Source organism: Felis catus, chromosome D3 (assembly GCF_018350175.1).
Source record: "Felis catus isolate Fca126 chromosome D3, F.catus_Fca126_mat1.0, whole genome shotgun sequence".
Lineage (NCBI taxonomy): Eukaryota > Metazoa > Chordata > Mammalia > Carnivora > Felidae > Felis > Felis catus.
In genome coordinates this window covers 48,621,142-48,646,836 of record NC_058379.1, presented here as the reverse complement: position 1 = coordinate 48,646,836, position 25,695 = coordinate 48,621,142, and the positions used below count along the sequence as shown (strand labels likewise).

Below are 25,695 nucleotides of genomic sequence, written 5' to 3'. Positions count from 1 at the left end.
CTGTATCAGGCTCTGTGCTGACAGCGTGGAGCCTGCTTCAGATCCTCTGTTTCCCTCTCTCTGCTTCTCTCTCAAAAATAAATAAGCATTTAAAAAAATTCGAAATTAAACCCTGTTGACCAAGATTTAAATATAAAAAGTAAAACTTTAAAATTTTTAGAATATCATAAAGGTATCTTTATGATACCAAGGAGGGTAAGACATCAGTAAGTAATTCATATATAAGAAATTGGTAAATTCAACTACTTTAAAATACACCATAAAGTGCACTGAAAACACTAACTCCAATAGATATTTGCAATACACAAAAGGGTAAAGAATTACACTAGGACTTCTGCTTCTGCTGTAGACTATCACTTATCACAGACAAATTGTTCCGATTAAACAAAACTAACAAAGCCCATTTTTTTTAAAGTTTCTTTGAAGGCAGATAAATGCTGGGAAAACCAGGTCTTGAGGAACCAGAGTTCCAAAAGAAGAGAACCTCATGATAGGAGGTTCCTCATGATAGGAAACACAATTCTCTCCATGCTGTTTTTTCCTTTGGGCATGTGCAAATTCTTGATAAGGAATAAGACACTAAGGAGCCATGGAGAGGGCAGCTACTAAGTAGAAAAGCCAAAAGAGCATTAGGCGAACTCATGAGGATAGAGAGACAGGAAAAAGTTCAAGGCTGCCAAGACTCAGAGTATAGGCCATGATCCTATAAAAGAATTGAGGCACAAAGAAACAGACCTGACATTGTGTGATGATTTTTCACGTAAGGAATGGAGCACTAAAACTCTGCAAAAGGGGGCACCCGGGCGGCTCAGTTGGTCAAGCATCCAACTTCAGTTGAGATCATGATCTCAAGGCTCGTGAGCTGAGCGCTGCATTGGACTCTGTGCTAACAGTTCAGAGCCTGGAGCCTGCTTTGGATTCTGCCTGTCTCTCGCTGACCCTCTTGCCGTTCACATTCTGTCTCTCTCTCCCTCTCAAATATAAATAAACATTTTTTTAAAAATGTAATTCACTTAAAAAAAAAAAAAACTGCAAAATAAAAGTCAAAGAAGCCAGGCGAAAAGCTTTATGAAAAGCACTCTGAGAAGGATTCTGGGAGATGGCAAAAGAGCATCAGGAATCTGTCTAATGTAACTATTTTGGATCTCCTGAATCTTTTGAAGGCTTCCAACTTCCAAGGGGATGGTAAGGTAAACTGTGGTTATTTGGGTCAATTTCAGCTGTTAGTTTGGCAGAAGCTCCCCATCCCCCAGGCTGCAGCCCTGGAGCAGACAACTATGCATATGTATTGGAGCAGTCTGCACAAAGCTTGTTGCAACTAGGATGAGGAAAAAAACTGTCCTCCAAATATCAGGAGTATATGCTAGGATTACTGATTGTTGCTTCTGATCATAGAGATGTAGACAATGAAGTGAGTGGCCCATTGTTGCTGCAACTCCTCCCTCTGTTGCAAGGTCCTCACCCTCTAGCCATAGGGACAGCCAAGGCATTTAAAGGGCCAGTCTCCATTTTTCCTCATGCCCTCATTTTCCTCTTTTGGAAGCCCAACATGAAAGACTAGGACATTCAAAGGCAACAGAATGTATGGGGGCAATTAGAATGTCATCAAACATGCCTAAGGGAAAGCAAAGGCTAAAGATGATCTAAGATCTAAAGTGTATACCTCAGGTTGATCCTTCAACAACAAAACACACACAAAACAAAAAAACAGCAAGCCCTGGGGAATGTGAAGAATCTAATTTCCAGAGATGCCACATTATTAGATTTAAACGTCCAGTTTTCAACAAAAAAATCATGACACATACAAAGAAACATGAAAGTATGACCAATTAAAAGAAAAATAAAATCCACAGAAAACTATCCCTGAAAAAGACCCAGGGACAGATGTACTAGACTGCGACTTTTAAACAGCTGTTTTAAAGATGTTCAAGGGTGCCTGGGTGACTCAGTTGGTTGAGCATATGACTCTTGATTTCAGCTCAGGTTATGATCCTAGGGTTCTGGGACAGAACCCCACATCAGGCTCCATGCTGAGCATGGAATCTGCTTAAGAGAATCTTAAGTAAGCATGGAGTCTGCTTAAGATTCTCTGTCTTTCCCTCTGCCCCTCGGCCCTCTCCCTGACTCATACTCTCCAAAAAATAAAAAATAAAAAAAAATTTTAATTACAAAATAAAAAAAACAAGCATTGAAGAGAGATATAAAAAACAAAGGAATGAAAAGGAGATAAATAAAAGATCAGAGACAAAATAGTGGAAATTAAGGGAGATAAGCAGAATAAAATCCATACTACTATATCCCCTGAAGAGTGAAACATAAAACAATGGACTAGAACTAATATTTCAAATTATAATCCAAGAAAACTTTATAGGCATCTCAAGAGAGCAGAATCTGCATATTAAACATGCCAATTGGGAACCTAAGAAAGTTAAGGTCAGAATGGGCAATGTTTCACAGCATATCCTGATACAAAAATATTACATTTCAAAGATGAAGAAATAAATTCAAGGCCTTCAGATGAGAATATCAAATACATAAAAACAACATAAATATCAAGCAACAGTGGAGAAGCATTTTTTAAAACGCAATACAAAAATGTTACAAAAATGTTAATTTCATATCCAGCCAGATGTCCTTCATGTATCAAGGACACTGCAGCAGTTTTTTGGTTTTTTTAACACACAAGAACTTAGGGAATTCTACACTAATCAGCCTTTCTTGAGTAGAGGAACTCAAGTAGAATTGGTTCATTCCAACGAAGAGATAACTAAGAAAACGTCAGAGAAAGGGCTGATGATGATCATTTTAATATAAAAGTAGACCTACAACTAAAATGCAGATGGAGACAAGGAAGAAAAACTACTGCAGAAATTATTTTAAATTATGACAAAGAAATAATGCAACTAAAAATGGAAGAAAGTTGAGGAAGAAGAAAATAAAATATCCACACACTAATTTTTATACAGGAAATAGGCAGGAATTTTAGAATATCAATATAAGAACAAACCTAAAATTATAATACTTCTAGAACAAAGCATAGAAGATAATCTCTGTAAGCTAGGATTACACAAATACTTCTTAGGTAAAACATGAAAAATATAATTTACAAGGAAAAATGTAATGAACTGAACTTCAGCAAAATTAAATGTTTGCTCTGTGAGAAACACTGGCGAATGATAGAACATACCATAAAGAAAATATTTCCAAATTACTTATGTGGTAAAAAGCTTAGATCTTGAATACACAAAGAACTCTAAAAACTCAACCATTAGAGGGGCTCTTGGGTGGCTCAGTTAAGCGTCTGACTCTTGGTTTCAGCTCAGGTCATGATCTCACAGTTCATGGGTTCGAACCCCATGTTGGGCTCCACCCTGACAGTGAGGAGCCTGTTTGGGATTCTCTCTCCCTCTCCCCCACTCATGCTCTCTCTCTCTATCTCTCTCTCTCTTTCAAAATAAATGAACCATAAAAAAAAAAAATCAACTATAAGAAATCAACTCAGTAAGAAAAAATGGGCAAAGGATTTGAACACACACTTCATCAAAAGAATATATGTGGATAGCAAATAAATACAAGAACAGATGTTCAATATCTTTAGTCATTAGGGAAATGCAAATTAAAACTACACAATAATAACCATAATACACTTATTAGAATGGTAAAAATCAAAAGAACTGACGATACCAAGAGGTGACAAAGTAGAAGAGCAAATCAACTCTTATTATTGCTAGCGGAAATGCAAAATGGTACAGTTCCTTTGGTAAAGTTTGGCAGTTTCTTTTTTTTTTTTAATATTTATTTATTTTGGAGAGAGAGTGCGTGCGCATGCACACAAGAGGTGGAGGGGCAGAGAGAGAGGGAGACAAAATCTAAAGCTGGCTCCAGGCTCCAAGCTGTCAACACAGAGCCCGACATGGGGCTCAAACTCATGAGCCATAAGATCATGATCTGAAGTCAGTCGCTTAACCAACTGAACCACCCAGGTGCCCCAGTTTGGTAGTTTCTTTTTTTTTTTTTTTAATTTTTTTTTTTAATGTTTTATTTACTTTTGAGACAGAGAGAGACAGAGCATGAATGGGGGGAGGGTCAGAGAGAGAGAGAGGGAGACACAGAATCTGAAACAGGCTCCAGGCTCTGAGCTGTCAGCACAGAGCCCGACGCAGGGCTCGAACTCACGGACCGGGAGATCATGACCTGAGCCGAAGTCGGAGGCTTAACCGACCAAGCCACCCAGGCGCCCCGGTAGTTTCTTAAATAAACACACACTCACCTACTGATCCAGCAATCAAACTCCTAGATATTTACTACAAAGAAATGAAGACCTATGTTCACATAAAAATCTGTATATAAATGTGATTTTTTTTTAAATGCAGGTGCCCCTGTATATAAATGTTTATAGCAACTTTACATATTACTGTAAACAAACTGGAAACAGCCCAATGTCCATCAACAGGAGACTACAAAGGTTATTTCTCACCAATACAAAAGAACAATCTTTTAATATTCAAAATGATATGGATGAATCTCAAAAACATGCCGAGAGGAAAAAGATGCAAAAAGGTTAATGCAATTTGTCATTTATGTGAAGTTCAAGAATAAACAAAAATGATCTGTGGGGATGGACATATGAATAGCAGCTGCTGGGGGCGCCTGGGTGGCTCAGTCAATTAAGTGCCCAACTCTTGGTTTCAGCTCAGGTACGTGATCTTGCAGTTTGTGAGTTCAAGCCCTTTGTTGGGCTCCGCGCTGTCAGTGCAGAGCCTGCTTCTCTTTCCCTCTCTCTCTGCCCCTTACCTCTCTCTCTGCCCCCTCCCTGGTCATGTGTGTGCGTGCACTCTCTCTCTCTCTCTCTCTCTCTAAATTTTAAAAAACAAATTAAAGAATAGAGGTTGCTGGAGGCAAGGGTTAGAAGGTAATTGATTTGAAAATAGCATGAAGGTAAAGGATATGTTCAGCATCTTGATTATACAGGGATGTATATTTATCAAAATTCATTGAACTATACACTTAAGATTTATACACTTGTTTATAAATTATACTCAATAAAGTACTGTCGGCTTTTTAAAAAGGCATCAAGATATTTATTTTATAAGTACTATTCTGCCATCTTTTTTGTTAATACTACTTCCTTAAACCAGACCAAATTTTAACTATTTTCTTTACCTGAAAGATGTTATTCCATTCTCTTTTACTTTATTTTTCTGAATAGGAGATGCTTGGAGTGACAGAATTTTATTTCCTGGTAGGGTAATTTGCTTTAAAATGGAAGCTATAAAAACAAAAGAAGAAAAAAGAATTTAAAAAAAATCAGTCATGCCATATTAGGAGAAATGCAGGACAGCAGCTTTTAATATACCCAGAATAACCAAAAGAAATTTCAAGCTGTCCTAGAACTATGTTTAAACTCAAAAATGACAATGAATTTATTCCCTGCATGAAATCATCTTAGAAAAATCAAAATTTCTTTTCATACAGTCTTCAGCCTATAGGATTACCAGCATTATGAAAATATGCATAAATAGTGACAAGTGATGTTAATATATCATTTATATTTGCATATTTTAAAAATACATGAAACTTCTTTTGTGTTAGCACTGATTTCCAAATGTAGAAAAAGTACATTTCAAAAAGAAATAAAGCTATAGCAATTTTTGTAAATTAAAAAAAGTGCTTTATTCACTAATACATTGTTTTATCTAATTACAAAATACCATGAGTAGTTGCTTCTTCTACTCTAAAATATATATCCCCAAAAAGTAGCTATGTATATACAAAGAATGTACTAGTGATTTTTCAGTCCTCTCTCCTAGGTCCTACTTTTAAAAGAGTACCTTTTCTTAATATAACAAATAAAAAAGAGAACACAAAACCCCATCATGTTCCAAACCCAGCATGATGGGGCCAGGGATGCGGGGGTGGGGGTTGGGGTCTACCTGGAGGAAACTGACTGGCAGGTATTGCAGTGCTCACTGGCATCTTCTTCTGTCCAGATTTCTGAATGGTCAATGCTGAGGAATGGGGAAGTGTGGTCACTTGTTTTGCAACACCTCCTGAAGGCTGCTGGACTACCTGAAACAATGAGAGTTATTAATACACTCGTTCAACTAAACCTGCTTTAGGAAAGAACAAGCTTTCAGTTGTAAGAGAACAAATGATTGTGCTCACCTAACTGTAAATATACCTTTATGTTAGCATAACAAGAAAGTCTACCTAAAATTTATATCTGTATGTAGCAAAATTATCTTGTTCAAAAGTGAAAAATAGGACTTTCTCACGCAACGTACAGTAAAACCTTGGTTTGTGAGCATAATTCGTTCTGGAAACATTTTGCTTGTAATCCAAAGCATGTGTATATTCAAGTGAATTTCCCCATCAGAAATAGTGGGAACTCAATTTGTTCCACAACCCAAAAACATATAAAAATGATTCCAATACTATAATACAAAATAAAGAAAATACAGCATATAAAGAAAAATAAACAGGGGCATCTAAGTGGCTCAGTAGGTTAAGCATCCAACTTCAGCTCAGGTCCTGATCTCACCGTTTGTGAGTTCAAGTCCCACATGGGGCTCTGTGCTGACAGCTCAGAGCCTGGAGCCTGCTTTGGATTCTGTATCTCCCTCTCTCTCTGCCCCTCCCCCACTCACAATCTGTCTCTGTCTCTCAAAAATAAATAAATGTTTAAAAAAATTTTTAAACAGAAAAATAAACAAATTAACCTGTACTTACCTTTGAAAACCTTTGTGGCTGGTGTGAGGGAGATAAGAGAAACGAGGGTTATTGCGTAGGACGACTTGCACTATCACTAACAGAATCACTGCTATTTACTGGCTCAATGGAATCTTTTTCTTTTTGTGCAACTTTAACAAGGAACCTATCCAATGACACTTGCTTTTGCCTCCTTTTGAGGATTTTGTGGAAATGTGACGTTGCTTTGTCATTAAACAGATTCATCCCTCACACTGCTACAGACGTATTCAGGTGGTGCTTTTCTACAAAATTTTGCAGTTTCCCACATTGTACACCTCTCCCTAATCTCATTTGAAGTGGGGGATTCCTCCACCTTTTTTTCCTCCTCCTCTGCATAGGAGATCTCCTCCATAACCTCTTGTTGTTGCTCACAATGCAACAGTTGGATCCAATGGTAGGATGCCAGCTGTGGGCACCTTCCAACATTCTGAAAAATCAGATTTCTGCCAAACGCTGCAGCCTGAGACCAAGTATCTGAGTATGGGACATGATCACCCACAATCCCACATTGAAGAGAGACAGAGAAGAACCACTGGCTCAGCTGTGATCATGTGATGTTTGGCATCACATACTACTTGTATTGTAAGGCATCACTCATTGATCAGGTTAAAATTTATTAGAAATGTTTGCTCGCCTTGCAGAACACTCGCAGAACAAGATACTCACAATCCAAGGTTTTACTGTGTTTTATTTTTAGAGTGTAATTCAAATTTACACTATCCACTGCCCAATTTAACTCTCCATTTGGATCATATTTTCTTTTTTTTTTTTTTTTAGTTTATTTATTTATTTTGAGAGAGTACAAGTGGGAGAGGGGCAGAGATAGAGGGAGAAAGAGAGAATCCAACCCCACAGAACTGTGAGATCATGCCCTGAGCCAAAACCAAGAGTTAGAGGCCTAACTGACTGGGCCACCCAGGTACCCCTTTTTTCCTTTTAATTATTTATTTCATTTATTTTGAGAGTATGCATATGAGCAGGGGAGGGGCAGAGAGAGAGGGAGGGAATCCAAAGCAGGCTGCACTGTCAGGTGCATGAGATCAGGACCTGAGCCAAAATCAAGAGTTGGACACTTAACTGACTGAGCCACCTGGATGCTGTGTATTTCTTTATTATATATTTTATATATACTTTATAGGTATCTGTATTTGCTTTTTTATGATTAGCATATACTACATTTATAATTAGAAAAATGAAGTTGAGTTTTCAAACTAATATTACTAGAAAAATAATAAATTCTACAATGAAATATGCATTCATAGTTACATTTATGCATTCAGACTGAATCTTAACAGAAACAATCCTAACAATTCTGGCCTCTTTCCCCATTCACTCACATCTTCTTCCTTAATATCCTTTACTAAGTATTCTTTTTCAGTATTTTAATTTTGAAAAACAGTAATAAAATATTATTAGAGGGTGCCTGGGTGGCTCAGTGGTTAAGCATCTGACTTCAGCTCAGGTCATGATCTCACCTTTTGAGAGTTCAAGTCCCATATCAGGTAAGCATGAGCCCTGCTTCCGATGTAAAAACAAAACAAACAACAACAACAAAAACGACAAGCCCTGCTTCCGGTGAGCTCTGCTTCTCTCTCTGTCCCTCATGAGATTCTCTCTCTCTCTGTCCCTTGCTCACTTGCATCCTTCTCTTTCTTAAGGGAAAAAAAAAAAAATATATATATATATATACACACACACACATACATATATATACATACATACACACACACACACACACACACACACACACACACACACACACACACACACGTGTTTGAGTTAGTCTTCATACCATTCTGATAGGTATTCACGTAATAGCCCGAAGCTCTGTCCCTGAGGTGGATGCAGGCCCTACACAGCCTGGCTGTATGCGACTTGGACTATAAGGAGTGGAGGTGGGGCAGACAGGGATAGCACCCATGGGACCGAGGCACCACTATGTGGCCCTGACAAGAACAAGCTGGGGAAAGCAAGCCTCAGTGCCCACCTGTAGGATCCCAGGTGTGCCTGGCCCTGCCTACAGCCCTACATGAGATCAAGATCATACACGTGGGGGGAGACAAATATGCCAGTTAAAAACATATAAATATATCTTTATAAATGTTTATAATTATTATATATATTATGAATATACAAATATTTATATAAATGTATATGATACGTGGTATTTATACATATCACAAAGTTCTGAGCTGGGATTTAAATAACCCTGGATCCCTATTATTCCTCATCTTAATGATTATGACACTTGGGGCAGCATGTACAGCACACTGCACGCTTGCTGAACAAAATAAAATACAATGAGTGAGAAAGAAGAGCATTCATTAGCGTTCTTTCAAAGTACCACTTAAAACCACAGTATTAGGCATCTTATGGAGATTGAGAAATTATTGCAGAGAGATGGAAATTTACCTGAAGAGAGATTTATTCCTACTTGGCAAGCAAAAGAAAGCTGTATTATATTTTTGCAAACTTAAGTCCTTTATTTAATTTCCCTCCAAAAAACCACTAGCAAGGAAAATCACTAAGTAGCACATACCTTAGACTTTTCTCTTAACATGTCAAATTCTGATGTTTTATTTGAATCTTAAAATAAATTAATGTTCTAATAGTTCATAGAAATATAGGTCTAGGGCTACATAACATTACTTAGGTTTTTTTTTTAATTATGATTTTTACATTATGCTCTGGGATATGTGACAAGGAACTATTGCTTTCTCTGTATTTCAACCCTCACCTACTCCCCTATTCATAAATACACAGCAATCAAATGTTTATCTGTAAATAACTCAAGTAGTGCATGCACACACAGCTACTGGATTCAATCACTTACTATCTCCTCTAATTTCTATACATTATTCAATATGTGATTACTGGAATGAACTCAGTAAGGTTGAGTTCCAGAAAATAGAAGACCCTAACTAAACAAAAGCTGCAGTATAAAAGTCAGTTAGTTAGTTGCCAACCATTTTTCAGGAACAGCTAATATATGGTTCTTGTACCACAATTCCTTACCTTCTGGGACAATGGCATACACCACTAAACACTTCTATATGCCCACATTCAGCCTCAGAATCTTAACACAGAGCTCCAGTCAAATCCTACAATGAAAGTTGAAACTTATTTGCCATGCCCAATCTAAATTAAAACTCAATCTTGGTAAACCTTAGAACATGCTGTTTCTTTAATTTAATGGGCCTTCTAAACTCTTAAAAATGTGCTCAGGGGCGCCTGGGTGGCTCAGTCAGTTAAGCGTCAGACTTCAGCTCCCGTCATGATCTCGTGGTTTTTGAGTTGGAGCCCCGCATCGGGCTCTGGGCTGACAGCATGGGGCCTGCTTCGCATCCTCTGTCTCCCTCTCTCTCTGCCCCTCCCCTGCTTGCTCTCTCTCTCTAAAATAAAAAAAAAACATTTTAAAAAATGTGCTCAAATGAATTCTTAATTATGCCACCAGCTTTTATAGGAATCTGTAACTGCTGCTTAAAATTGAGAACCTATAGGGGTGACTGGGTGGCTCAGTCAGTTGAGTGTCCGACTTCGGCTCATGTCATGATCTTGCAGGTCGTGAGTTTGAGCCCTGTGCCAGGCTCTGTGCTGAGAGCTCAGAGCCTGGAGCCTGCTTCAGATTCTGTGTTTTCCTTTTTCTCTGCTCCTCACCCACTCATGCTCTGTCTCTCAATAATGAACATTAAAAAAAAATTTTAAATTTTTGTTAAATTTTAAATGTGCTTATTGTAAGATTTGATTCATATGAAATTCTAGAACAAGCAAAAGTAATCTGTGGGAGAAAATTATCAAAAGAGTTGTTGCTTCTAGGGATGTTGGGGTGGGGACTGAGAAGGAACACAAGGGTACTTCAAGATGATGTTAACATACTATAACTTGGTAGGGGATCTGAGTTACACAGAAGTATACGCTAACTGCCAGAACTTATCCAATGGTACATTTAAAATTTGTGTATGTCACTGTATGTAGATTTTAGCTAAAAAGAAAAAGAACAGGAAATATTGAACTGTAGTTAATAATATGCATGTTTAACTATTTAGGAAGAAGTCTTTGAAACCATCAAATAAGATGACTGAAGGCTGGATAAATACATGATAAATCAAGTATAGTAATTATAAACAGAATCTGGGTGGTTGCTATACAGGTGTTCACTATGAACTTCAACACTGCTATGTTTCAAAATTTCCATAAAACGTTTTCTTTGATAAAGCAAAAATAAGATGACTTAATACTGTAAACACTGTTTCTAAATAGTTTATGGTCCATCAATTCTAATGTATCCTTGCCAATTAAAAGAAAAAAAACTCAAGTAAATTTAAATGAACTAGCATTAATCAATCCATATACTATTATATAAACTCTGATTAAATATGGCATGTGAAGAATCTTCTATGCAACCCTAATTACACATGGTAAATAAAGGTACCTTACTTGAATTCAATCTCTTTCTTCACCAAAACTTTCCTCAGTCCCATTTAAGTGGGACTACAACCATCAACTGGAATTCTACCTCTCTTCTCACACTTAACAGAATGCAAAAAAAGAAAGAAAAAAAATACAAACTGCTTAAATCTGGATCCTTAGGTCAGTCCAATATGAAACTGAGAGTGAACTACCTGAGCCAATAAAACAATTAATGATCCTTGTTTTGTTTTTTTCCTACTCAATTTTTACTTTAACTTCTCTAATAAATATAGTGGCCACCAGCATACTCAGAAACTAAAATTTATACCCTTGAAAATACTTCTCCATGTCCAGTGAAAACTGGTCAGAGTCAGTCAGCAGAGTTACATCTCATATAATATTTCATATAAAGATATATTTGTTTAAAATTCTTTAATGGGTCCCTTACTTCAAAATAATTAGGTACCAGAGGAAAATACAATGCAACAAGAATAAATCTTTTCTCATATTCTAGATCAATTTGTTTTAAGAAATCAGCTTTACTTCAATGGAATGAAATGGAAAATTACCACATTTAATAATGTACTAGTACTTGTTTTTGTCTGATATCCACAAAACAGTAATATTTGGAGAATGACTGTTGGACATACTTGGCCACTATTTATCAAATGTCTACGATTCTGTTAAGGAAGAAATGGAGATAAAAGAGTCATATATATGTATGTCTTGTGTGTGTGTGTATATATGTATATATATGTGTATATGTATATATGTACATATATATGCATATGTATATATGCATATGTATATATGTACGTACATACATATGTATATGTGTACGTACATATATATGTACATACATATGTATGTATGTACATATATATACATATATATGTATATGTATATATACACACACACATATATACGTATTTTCTACAGAGAGAGAGAGAAAGCGCATGCACATGCCCATGTGCAAGCAAGGGAGAGGGGGCAGAGGCAGAGAGGGAGGGAATAAGGCAGGGAGAGAGAACCTTAAGTAGGTTCCATGACACAGGGCTCAATTCCATAAGCCTGCGATCAGGACCTGAACCAAAATCCAGAGTCAGACGCTCAACAGACTGAGCCACCCCAGGTGCTCGGGGAAATATATATTTGAAATAAGAAAAATATCCAAGATAATATAAAAGCTTCCTGCCCTATCTCCAAGTATAAACTGTTTTTAAAGATATTGAACTAACAACATATAATACAATATTACTACTAAGAGTGGCAACCTTCAGTTTGCTCTCTAAAATTATCAGCATTTTTCTTTTCCCTAAAAATACAGACCAGGAATTTTGAATTAACTTTCTCATTCGTGAATTTTATTCATACATGTTGTGGACTTTAGAGACATTGTTTAATTTTTATATGGTAAAATTAGTTATTAAAATATATCAAATTTAATTTTTAAAATGACCAAACTGAAATTAAAATTTAGTTCTCTATTAAATTACCTTTTGTTAATTAAGTTTAAATTTAAATTATACTTTAAATTAAATTTAGCTTTTGCTCAATTATGAGTAAAACAGTTTTTTCACAAATATCCTAAGAAAACTGTTTAAGTGCTGAAACTTCTGAAAGCTTCTACTTATTACGTATCCATCATCAGTAGACTATACTACGTATCATCCACTCTCTTTCACTAACTTTAAAGGTAAAAACGTGGGGCGCCTGGGTGGCGCAGTCAGTTAAGCGTCCGACTTCAGCCAGGTCACGATCTCGCGGTCCGTGAGTTCGAGCCCCGCGTCAGGCTCTGGGCTGATGGCTCAGAGCCTGGAGCCTGCTTCTGATTCTGTGTCTCCCTCTCTCTCTGCCCCTCCCCCGTTCATGCTCTGTCTCTCTCTGTCCCAAAAAAAAATAAATAAATAAATAAAGGTAAAAACGTTAAGCTTAACATTTAGTCAGAGTGTGTAACATCATATAACACCTGCTATGCTAGAATTAATAGATAATAACATTAACATTTATAAAAACTAGATTCTCAGATGAAATCAAAAGAACTACTGATTAGGTCCACATTTCAATAATTCAAGCATTTGAGGACTAAAATATACAAAGCAATGAACTACTGGCACAAAATGAAAAACTTTCATCTACCAAAGCTGTGAACAAGTCAATTCTTCTGATGAGAACTTTAAGCAGATCCCCAGAGGTTAACATACAATAATCAATGAGATAGAAAAGATAACATGTAGTAATAAATCTAAATTTAAAAAAAAAAAAAATGGGGAAGGGCCTCTTTAATCTGGGATAAAAATGTATAATTTCATAAAGCAATAATTCTATAAAATTTAAACCCTGCAATGGGAGATTAAGAGGATTCTTATAGCTCAAAAGCATGGATATAGAAAACATCTAGAAAGCAGGAAACCTATATAATTTCCAGAAAAATTAGTAGAAATGCTAGAAACAGATAAAGTATAAAGAAGGAATTTTAAAATTCGCAATCAATTATTAAAGGGAATAAACAAATTTAAAAACTAACATTGAACAGTAATACTTGCATTCAGCTCATTTTTAATTTTTTTAACGTTTATTTATATATTTTTAAAATTTCTTTTGATGTTTTATTAATTTTTGAGAGAGAGAGAGAGTGCAAACAGGGGAGGAGCAGACAGAGGGGGAGACACAAATTCCGAAGCAGGCTCTAGGCTCTGAGATATTAGTACAGAGCCTGACATGGGACTCAAACTCACGAACCATGAGACCATGACCTGAGCCAGTGTCGGACGCTTAACCGACTGAGCCACCCAGGCGCCCCTAATGTTTATTATTTTTGAGAGAAAGAGAAAGAGACAGAGCATGAGCATGAATATGAGAAGAGGAGGGGCAGAGAGAGAGACACACAGAATCTGAAGAAGGCTCCAGGCTCTGCACAGTGAGCACAGAGCCTCAAGCAGGGCTCAAACTCACAAACTGTGAGATCATGACCCAAGGTGAAGTCTGATGCCTAACAAACTGAGCCACCCAGGTGCCCCATTGTTCAGCTCATTTTTAAAAAAAAATTTTTTTTCAACGTTTATTTATTTTTGGGACAGAGAGAGACAGAGCATGAACGGGGGAGGGGCAGAGAGAGAGGGAGACACAGAATCGGAAACAGGCTCCAGGCTCTGAGCCATCAGCCCAGAGCCTGACGCGGGGCTCGAACTCACAGACCGCGAGATCGTGACCTGGCTGAAGTCGGACGCTTAACCGACTGCGCCACCCAGGCGCCCCCAGCTCATTTTTAGAGACTACATCCTGAGTTGCCCAGACCACAGATTTGATCCAGTATGGCAATTCTCATATCTTAAATTATTATTTGCCATCTTTCTTATAAGCTGCACTGAATACTTTCTTATGTTTCTAGCATCCTATTTTCCTTCTCACCTAACTGGGATTAAATTGGACAATGGTTTAAAATGGGCTCACCTAATACTAATAAACACTTTAGTAAATATTAATTTTCCACATTAATTTGAAAAAATATCCTAGTTCAGTCCTCTCTGTGGCATTACCATATAGAATGGCTTATCTTGTTTTGTGCCCCAGGTAAAAATGTGTTACAAAACAGATTACAATGCATCTTCAGTGTCTAGTTGCTCTAGTGTTTGTCATTTTTAAATATGAAGGTATGAATACTGACATCAAATGTGTTGAGTAAAATTAAAACAAAAGCCAAACGGGGTGCCTGGCTGGCTCAGTAGTAGGTAGAGCATGCAACTCTCAATCTCAGGGTCCTGAGTTTAAGCCCCACCATTGGGCATGGAGCCTACTTAAAAAAAAAAAAAAAAAAATGTAAACAAAGGCTAAACAAGAAAGCAGAATTCACAAGGAAAATTAAAATACTCCACGTTATACAAATGAAAGTAGTAAGTCAAAAAATCCCTAACATTTACCATTGGATTCATTCATTCTTTTTCTCTCTCTTTCTTTCTTAGATTTTGTTTTTAAGTAATCTCTGTATCCAACGTGGGGCTCCAACTCACAACCCTGAGATCCAGAGCTGCATACTCGAAGTACTGGGCTAGCCAGGCACCATCCACTGGATTTTCTGTTACATTTTTTCTTTACTGAAATTGTTCCTAATGTATAACAAGTCAAACCTACAAAACATAAATGCTATCAAGATATTATTACCACATAGCTTTTCTGTTTCAGGACACTCTAGAAACCTAGAAGTTCTTGCCATGAGTACCATACTCTAATGGGAAAGACACTAGGTTCTAGTCTGAGATCCAATACTTGTTGAGTGCCAGTGGATGGGTCACTTAATGTTTCCAGAGTCTTAGTTTTCTCACTGCCTTTTCTTTATCACAAAATTATTTTAAAACCCATAGTTAATACATGACATGCTTTTAAAATTCTACATAGCTATAAAGTGTTATTTCACTTCAGGAACTAAAAATAGTATAAATGTTCAATAAAGATTAGCACTGATTCAAGAATCACTTATGACCTGTAAAGAGGATTTCAATTCTGTTCAGTGCTACCAAAAACAGGCCTTTCCTTGAGGCAATTACTCTGTTTCAGTGGTTCCCAAAGCTGGCTGCTCAGACTGATGTTTAAGAATCACTGCTTCTAAAAAGGTTTCAAGTCTGAGATTAAATTCAGACAACCCAAGAGAAACCCTGCAAGGCAGGCACATTTCTTTATTTGAAAATCAGACCCTGAGTAGGAAGGGATGAAAAAAAGATTAGCACCCAGGAAATGGCTATTACTTCCTACCTACTCAGGAGTTTGATTGTCTATACTGATCTTCTTTCTTTCATCTTACACCCATTGCTACCTTCTGCCTCAAAGACAATCATCCACAGATACTAACCTCTGCTCCTGATCACACAAACAAGGCTAGTAAGTTTACTTGGATTTTATTATTCCCAGAAGCAGAATAAAAACTAAAACAAAGAGATTCAACACACAGCCTTTAACAAAAAGATTTATAAAAGAAAACAAGGGCAATTACCAAAACTATACTAGAACAGCTAGTGTAACAAGTGTTACAGTGTAAGGTAAGCAAAAAGAAAAATAATTTTTATTTATTTTTTTAATGTTTATTTTAGAAAGAGAGAGACACAAAGATCATGAGTGGGGGAGGGGCAGAGAGAGAGGAGACACACAATCTGAAACAGGATCCAGGCTCTGAGCTGTCAGCACAGAGCCCAATGTGGGGTTCAAACTCACAAGCCTTGAGATCACAACCTGAGCCGAAGTCAGACGCTCAACCGACTGAGCCACCCAGGCACCCCAAGAAACGTGATTCTTAACTCACCATGTACTATCTCCCACAGGTTATTAACAATAGTCTCACCATCTGTCTTGAATCAACTAAAATGTTCTAAACACTGAAAATAAGGGGAAGCCCCATGAAAATGAGCCAGGAAGCCAAAAGGGGAACCTCTCACACCCTACAGCTAGTCATCAGCTGCAGACCCCAACACAAAGAGAGGTACCTTGCATTCTGAACAGGAAGAAACCTATCCTTTACTACGACTGCAGGAGGAAGAAAGATTTTCATCTTGCCCAGCAACAGCCCAGCCGATGAGAGAGAGACTGTCACAACTCCGCCAAGGAGAAGCTACTACACATCGAACTGTGTTTACTCCAAAGGACTTTTGATTGTAACAGCCTTTTCCAACTTCCTCCTTTCCTCTATACAAGGCCGTTCTCTTCTGTTCTCCAGATGTGCCTGTGATTTTGCCACAGCTTGCTTATCCTGAATCTAATGCTCTGCTATTCCCAAATAAACTGGTAAAATAACTGACAGTTTTATTTCTAAGTGTTAACAACACTAATTGATAAATAGCTAAGGTTTCTTTCATCCAAGAACCTCCTAACCTACCAAGTTTAGGAAAAAACACAGCTTCCTACTCATCTATTCCCCTCACCGTTTCCCTCCCCTCTTAGCATATTTTTCTTGAGAACTGTTACCATAACATTACCTCTGTAATAACCTTGTCAAAAAGATTTAGTCTGAATCTTAACTTGAGGAAACAATTAGACATAACAAAGGACATTCTGCAAAACAACTAGCCTGGGCACTTAAACTATTACAAGATAATGAGCAACCATGAAAGGCTGGGGAGCTGTTCTGGATTAAAGGAGCCTAAAGAGAAAAGACAGGTGAATGTAACAGGCAGTTCTCTATCAGAAAAAAAAGTAGCTGTAAAGGACACTGTTGGCACAACTAGGAAAATAACTGTACCAATACTAACTTTCCACATACGGTAATAAGTGTGAGGCCCTTACGTTAGAGAAAAAATCCTTTTCAGTAGGAGATACACAGTACTTAGCTTAGAGGTGCAACATCACGACTTCTGCAATAAGCTCTCAAATGGTTCAGGAAAGTTATGTGCGTGTGCTTATGTGTGTGAACAGAAAGAGGAAGAAACTAAACGAATATGGCAAGATGTTACCAAGTATTCAAACTCAGTCAAGGACACTCAGGGGCTTGTTTTACTAGCCTTGCCAGTTTTCTGAATGTTTGAAATTTTCAAAAGAAGAAACTGAGGAAGAAATGAACGTTACTCACTAGTTGTTTGACTTTAACTGCCTGTGGAATACCAGCCGGCTGAGAAAGGACGGGGCCTGGTGGTGCAAGTTTTATCTGGACTGGAGCAATGACAGGCTTGTCAGATGTGGTCCCAGCAGAGGTCATGACAGGTTTCACAGACGGAAGACAGACAGCTGCTGCCGAAGGTTCTCCGAAAGTCACCGCAGGGAGAGCCAGCGTGACTGCTGCCCCAGAGACAGCTGGCTTCTCAGGTGGGAGGGAGACTGCTGTGACTGTGTTCTGTATAGATGTCACCAGTGGTTTTGAAGTCTGAAGCAAAACCGTTCCAGCTGCTGTTCCTCCTGGTGCAGCAGGTGGACCCAGAGAATGAAGTGTCACAACTCCTGGTTTTGCTCCCCCTGGGCCAGCAAGTGGATTCAGAGCTGGCACTGACACGGTGCTGGCTGTTGTTGTTCCAGAAACAATGATGGGTTTTTCAGGCTGGATGGAGCAAACTGTTGTCGTCACCACGGGAGAAGTGGCTGCTGTTGTGGTACAGGTAGCAATGACAACCTCACTACAGGTCTGCTGAACACACTGCTGAATAAAGCTCTGGGAGTTGGGCATGAGTTGTCGTAAGGCAATCACACTTTTCTAGAAACAGGGGAGAAAAAAGAACCTGATTAAATAAATCAACTGCTAGTAAAACTAAAGGATTTAGTACTTCATAGCTTTGTATTTTTCATAGCTTTACAACATAAAACAAATCAAAAGTATATCAGGTGTTTCAGTTGAGGAAATCTGGGATCACTTCATATTCATATCCTGTCAAAATCCAGGATACAGTCAATTTAAAGCCCCAAAGTGCTTTATTCTTCAACAGGAAATTATCTCCCAATATTAAACTTATTTTGTATACCTCAATATCAATTTAGTAAAATAAAAACACTGTGTATACTTGTTTATATTTACCTATACCCCATAATAGGTCACTAATAATCTTAGTATCTATAAGTTTGTTTTATAACAATAGAATCTATCAAAAAAAAGGTTTTGGTAAACAACTTTCAAGCTTTGGATAGACAGTCTTAAATCAAAATAAAAGTAATACAAGAAAAAACAAAAATAAAACTAATACAAACAAGGTCAATTTTCTTAATTGAGCTAGAATATTTTCATTTATTTATTTATTTAACTATTTGTCTGTTTATTCATTTGTGTTATTTATTTGAGATAGAATGCGAGTGCATGCATGCGGGGGGGGGGGGAAGCAGAGGGAGAGGGAGGGAGAGAGTCTTTTGGGGGGGATGTGGGGGAGAGAGACGATCTTTTTTTTATTTATTTATTTTTTTTAAATTTTTTTTTTTAACGTTTTTATTTATTTTTGGGACAGAGAGAGACAGAGCATGAACGGGGGAGGGGCAGAGAGAGAGGGAGACACAGAATTGGAAACAGGCTCCAGGCTCCGAGCCATCAGCCCAGAGCCCGACGCGGGGCTCGAACTCACAGACCGCGAGATCGTGACCTGGCTGAAGTCGGACGCTTAACCGACTGCGCCACCCAGGCGCCCCGGGGAGAGAGACGATCTTAAGCAGGCTCCACACTCAGCATGGAGCCCAACTCAGGGCTCAATCTCATGATCTGAGCCAAAATCAAAAGTGGGACACTTAACTGACTGAGCCCCTTAGGTTCCCCAAGCTAGAATATTTTGACAGGATTTTACATTGGTGTCCCTTACACCCTTCTAAAAGAGTAAAGGGTGTTCAAACTAAAAAGTAGAACATTCTTTTTGTCCCTGGGGATTTTGTTTTTAAGAAAGAAAAAAAAAATGGAAAAGGAGGCAAGATAGTAGGTTATCTTTTGGTGAATTCAAGGGCTGTTTGGAAGGTTTCCTTGTTTTGACATTTAAATTCAGTCAGACTGCCTTTATTTAAGAAGCAAATGAGAACCATTGTTCTTCCTTTTCTTATAGTTACTTCCTTTACTTTTTGATTAAAAAGGATTGAAAAGCTCTCTGAAGGTTTTCAAATATGTATATAAATGGTAACAAAAGAAAGTAAGAAACAATCTCTCATAATCTTTTTCCAAACTTTAAAAGCAAGCTGCTTTGGAAGCACATGAACAGATGAAGTGATCTGATTAAATTTAAGCTAGAATTCTAACATGAGGGGATCCTGAGAAAAACACAATTGAAAAAAAATGTTAAAATAATGAGACTCAGGGGCACCTGGGTGGCCCAATCAGTTGAGCGTGCGACTTCAGCTCAGGTCACAATCTCACAGTTCGTGACTTAGAGCCCAGGGTCGGGCTCTGTGCTGACAGCTCAGAGCCTGGAGCCTGCTTCAGATTCTGTCTCCCTCTCTCTGCCCCTCCCCCACTCATGCTCTGTCTCTGAAAAATGAATAAACATTAAAAAAATTTTTTTAATAAATTAATTAATGAGACTCAAAGAGATAATAAAAAATATATGTCTAGGGGCGCCTGGGTGGCGCAGTCGGTTAAGCGTCCGACTTCAGCCAGGTCACGATCTCGCGGTCCTGGAGTTCGAGCCCCACGTCGGGCTCTGGGCTGATGGCTCAGAGCCTGGAGCCTGTTTCCGATTCTGTGTCTCCCTCTCTCTCTGCCCCTCCCCTGTTCATGCTCTGTCTCTCTCTGTCCCAAAAATAAATAAACGTTGAAAAAAAAATATATATGTCTAAATTATCTCTTGATCAGCTGGCCAGAGTTAAGTTTACATGTGGCATCTCTATGCCACATTCAATGTCCAAAAGCTTTCAAAAATGAGAAAAAAATTCTCACCAAAAAAAAAAAAAAAAAAAAAAAAAAATCAGAAAGCTTAATAGATCCTTAAAAAACACATAAAGGGATGCCTGGGTGATTCAGTTGGTTAAGCTTCTGGCCCTTGATTTCAGCTCAGGTCCCAATCTCACCGTTTGTGAGACTGAGTCCCATGCTGGGCTCTGTGCTGACAGCATGGAGCCTTCTTGTGGTTCTCTGTCTCCCTCTCTCTCTCTGCCCTTCCCTCTGCTCATGCACACACATGCACATGCTCACACTCTCTCTCTCTCAAAAATAAATAAACTTGGGGCGCCTGGGTGGCTCAGTCAGTTGGGCGTCCAACTTCGGCTCAGGTCATGATCTCGCGGTCCGTGAGTTCGAGCCCCCCCTCGGGCTGTGTGCTGACAGCTCAGAGCCTGGAGCCTGTTTCAGATTCTGTGTCTCCCTCTCTCTCTGACCCTCCCCCGTTTGTCCTCTGTCTCTCTCTGAATCAAAAATAAAAAATAAGTGTTAAAAAAAAATTTTTTTTTAATAAATAAACTTAAAAAAAATACATACAAAGCACAAATACTTCCTAGTGTAACATTTGGCAACTTAATGTTAGTATTATCAAACAAATAGTCAGGTAGAATAAATTCTGGACCTGTGAGCTTGATAAAAAAATTAGTCAATTTAAAGTTTTTTTCGTCTCCAAAATGGAAACTACTATAAAATCTAGCACCTCGTATTCTCAAAAGACTGATATGAAAAGCGCAAACAATGCAAATTTAAAAAGCATCTAGCATGGGCGCCTGGGTGGCTCAGTCGGTTAAGCGTCTGACTTCGGCTCAGGTCATGATCTCACGGTCCGTGAGTTCGAGCCCCGCGTCGGGCTCTGTGCTGACAGCTCAGAGCCTGGAGGCTGCTTCGGATTCTATGTCTCCCTCTCTCTCTGACCCTCCCCTGTTCATGCTCTGTCTCTGTCTGTCTCAAAAATAAATATTAAAAATCAAAAAATAAAAATAAAATAAGAAATAAAAATAAAAAGTATCTAGCAAAGCATAGGATACATAATAGAAGCCTACTGATTATCTTCCTTCTCCCCCATGGTGTCTCCAGGGAGTATGAAATACAGATAAATTCAAGAGTTGTAAGTGTCATATAGACACCTATAGCTCACAGAACTTTAGGCATTGAAAGGGACCCAAGGAAGAACTGCCTCTAACTTCTCAATCAAGAAGGGCATCCAAAAAGCAGGGCAGTAGTTATTTGATATTATTAGGTATTTTGCTGAACCTGCAACTTTCCCCAGACCAAGTCTCCTTTAGCTAAAACATTCTGTTGCTATAGCCACAATTCATATCACATGATTGGCATCCTCCTAATCAATGTGCTCACCCTTCTAGTGACAGTTTCCACTATTTTAATATCCTTCTGAAGAGGTGCCCCATTTTCCTTCCAACTCTTCTTGTATGAGGCAACCAAAAGGAGTCTTCCACTGTGGCACCTCTTTCATCTCCCTACACAATTAAGTCAAATTGTCTTCCATTATTTCAAAATTTATGGGATGACTCTGTGGTTCACTATAATCCCAGGTCTTTAATAACTGTATTAATTTCAATTTGATTCCTCTTCAGCTTCTGAATATCCAAAAAAAATAATTTTTATAGTCTCTTGTTATCAAAGTTACTGTTCTACATCAAAATTCTATTTAATTCAACAAATCGTCCAAAGGAGTATGCCTAGTAACAGTTTTTAAAAATAACAGCTCTCCCACTAAATTTGTCACAATGAGATTTTTTTTATTTCTAAGACAATATGAGTTATTAGGACAAAGCAGAAGGCCCTATTTTAATGGAAAAGTCAAGATATTTGAGGATATAAGCTTTAACAATATAATCATTAAGTTTTGTTCATGAATGAGGTGTTACTTCTGTTTTCTCAAAGTGTTCCAATCCAAAGAATATGGACTAACTATGAATGTTAACAGATGACAACATTTGTTGTCCTACATTGTTAGTATTTTCACATTAAACTGCTCTCATATTGAAATATTCAGGTTTTCAATTATTTTTTCAAAATTATTTTAAATAATCTAATCCAAATAATTTCTTCAAAGTAACAGACAACTTTACCTTAAGAAAAGGAACTAGGTGAGGCTGAGGTGAAGACTTGAGTTCAACATACAGTTGTCTAGTAAATTCTTCTGCTTCAATTTTTGCATCCTGAGGAACAGAAGAAAGAAGAATACTTTTATGTTTACAAATATTTTAAAAGAGAAAAGGTATGTAATTCATGATTGATGTAAGGAGGTAAAAGACCTACCTGTATTCTGAAAACTAGAAGATGTTAATGAAAGAAATTGAAGAGGACACAAAAAAATGGAACCATATACCATGCTCATGGGATTGGAAGAATTAATATTGTTAACATGTTTATACTACCCAAAGCAATCTACAGATTGAATACAATTCCTATCAAAATACCAACAGCATTTTTCATAGAACTAGAACAAATAATCCTAAAATCTGTGTGGAACCACAAAACACCCTGAATAGCCAATTTTAAGAAAGAAAAAAACTGGAGGTTATCACAATTCCAAACTTCAAACTATACTACAAAGCTATAGTAATCCAAACAGTATGGTATTGACACAAAAACAGACGTACAGATCAATGAAATACAGTAGACAGCCAAGAAATAAACCTATGTGTATATGGTCAATTAATCTATGACCATGAGGTGAAAATATACAATGGGGAAAAGACAGTCTCTTCAATAGTGTTGGGAAAACTGGACAGCTACATACAAAAGAATGAAACTGGACCATTTTGTTAAACCACATACAAAAATAAATTCAAAATGGATTAAAGACCTAAATGTGAGACCTAGAACCATAAAACTCCAGAAGAAAACACAGGCAGTAAACTCTTGGACATCAGCCTTAGCAATATTTTTCTGTATATGTCTTCTCAGGCAAAGGAAATAAAAGCACAAATAAACTACTGAGACTATATCAAACTAAAAAGCTTTTGCAGAGCAAAGGAAACCATTAACAAAACAAAAAGGCAACTTCCTGAATCCCTAGGGAGAAGATAATGTGCAAATGACATACCTGATAAGGGGTTAATATCCAAAATATATAAAGAATTCATACAACTTAATACCAAAAAAAAAAAAATCATCTGATTAAAAATAGGGGCGCCTGGGTGGCGCAGTCGGTTAAGCGTCCGACTTCAGCCAGGTCACGATCTCGTGGTCCGTGAGTTTGAGCCCCGCGTCGGGCTCTGGGCTGATGGCTCAGAGCCTGGAGCCTGTTTGCGATTCTGTGTCTCCCTCTCTCTCTGCCCCTCCCCCATTCATGCTCTGTCTCTCTCTGTCCCAAAAATAAATAAATGTTGAAAAAAAAATTTTTTTAAATAGACAAGAGGACCTAAATAGACATTTTTCCAAAGAAGACTTAGGATGGCAAACAGACATATGAATAGATGGTCAATATCACTAATCATCAGGGAAATGCAAATCAAAAACACAATGAGATATTACCTCACACCAATCAAAATGGCTAATATCAAAAAAACAAGAAGTAATAAGTGTTGGCAAGGATGTGGAGAAAAGGAAACCCTTATGCACTATTGGAAGGAATGTAAATTGGTACAGTTGTTATGGAAAACAGTATGAAGATTTCTCAAAAATTTAAAAATTAAAATAACACATGATCCACTTCTGGGTATTTACCCAAAGAAAACAAAAACACTACTCTGAAAAATATATGCACCACTGTGTTTACTGCAGCACTGTTTACAATATCCAAGATATAAAAGCAACCTAAATGTCCATCATTAGACAGATGATTGGATAAAAAAGATGCGGTATATACATACAATGGAATAATACTCAGCCATAAAACAGAATGAGATCTTGCCATTCACAACATGGATGGACCTAGAGGGTATTATGCTAACTGAAGTAAGTCAGACAGGAGAAAGACAAATACTGTAAGATTTCACTTATATGTGAAATCTAAAAAATAATACAAAGAGAAACAAACTCAAATACAGAGAAGAAACTGGGGAGGAGAAAATAGGCAAAATAGCTGAAGGGACTTAGGAAGGGCAAACTTCCAGTTATAAAATAAGCAAGTCAGAGGGATGGAAAGTACAGCACAGAAAATATAACGAATAATACTGCAATAACTTTCTGGTGACAGATGGTAGCCACACTTACTGTGGTAAACATTCTGTAATGTATGTAATTGTCAAATCTCTATGCTGTATACTTGAAAATAATATGTCAACTACATTTAAATCAAAAATTAAAAATTTAAGTTAATTTTAATTTTTAAAAATGCTTGAAAGTTAAGTTAAAAATTTGTTTGTAGGACTTACAATTTTAAGTATCTAAAATAGTTTTCCCAAGCAGAAAACTAACCGTTTCAAATGTGCTCTATTTCTAACAAATTATAGGTAGCATAAAAAAGAGTAAAGAAGGTATTTTAGTATTTATAAAGTATACTTGTTTTCCTGTAATATTTGAAACATAAACATCTTCTGCTAGGAAAAAGTGACCATTTTTATACAAAAAATACACAAAATTCTCATTGTATGGTCAGAGAAATCTGTAGATTTGAGCAGTTCAAAAAATTCAAAATTGTATTTGTCTGTTATATCATCAGCATATTTCTTAAGCATATAATATGTAATATTTGCTCATTTCCACTTTCATCTGCTTTAATGTATGTAAGCATTTTATCTGAAAGATATAAAAATGAATGACATATAATTTGACAGCTAAAAAATACAGCATCTTGGAACTTGTAAGTCAAAGATCATCACATTTTGTTTAAATGTTTACTTATTTATTTTGAGAGAGAGAGACAGAGAGTGCACACAAGTTGGGGAGGGGCAAGAGAGAGAGAGAAGGAGACAAAGAATCCCAAGCAGGCTCCCCACTGTTAGCACAGAGCCCAACGTAGAGCTCGATCTCACAAACTGTGAGATCATGACCTGAACTGAAATCAAGAGTTGGACACCCAACTGACTGAGCCACCCAGGCGCCCTAAAGGTCATCACATTTATTACTCTTCTCATTTTAAGAGAAGGAAAGGCAGACTTAAGAAGATTAACTTACTTCCATGGGTTACAAAGTTTGTTGTTTGAACTTACAGACTGGCTTTCTGACATTTGCAATTCTAGTAACAATTTTTTACTTGGCCAAATAGTCAACCTTCTCTCCAAGGTCTTTTTTTAGGTTAAGGCATACAG

At 37.4% G+C, this 25,695-nt stretch overlaps 1 protein-coding gene across 7 annotated transcripts in view; it reads right to left on the bottom strand.

Moving 5' to 3' along the window:
* TAF4B (TATA-box binding protein associated factor 4b) overlaps positions 1–25,695 on the bottom strand; it is a 187,655-nt gene that overhangs the window by 140,668 nt on the left and 21,292 nt on the right. For all 7 annotated transcript variants that reach the window (XM_045041945.1, XM_045041946.1, XM_006938826.5 and 4 more), the window contains 4 exons: positions 22,567–22,656; positions 17,714–18,328; positions 5,934–6,069; positions 5,164–5,269 (listed from right to left, as the gene is read on the bottom strand). In XM_045041945.1, the coding sequence (XP_044897880.1) occupies positions 5,164–5,269; positions 5,934–6,069; positions 17,714–18,328; positions 22,567–22,656 (947 nt within the window). The remainder of the gene's footprint in view (positions 1–5,163; positions 5,270–5,933; positions 6,070–17,713; positions 18,329–22,566; positions 22,657–25,695) is intronic.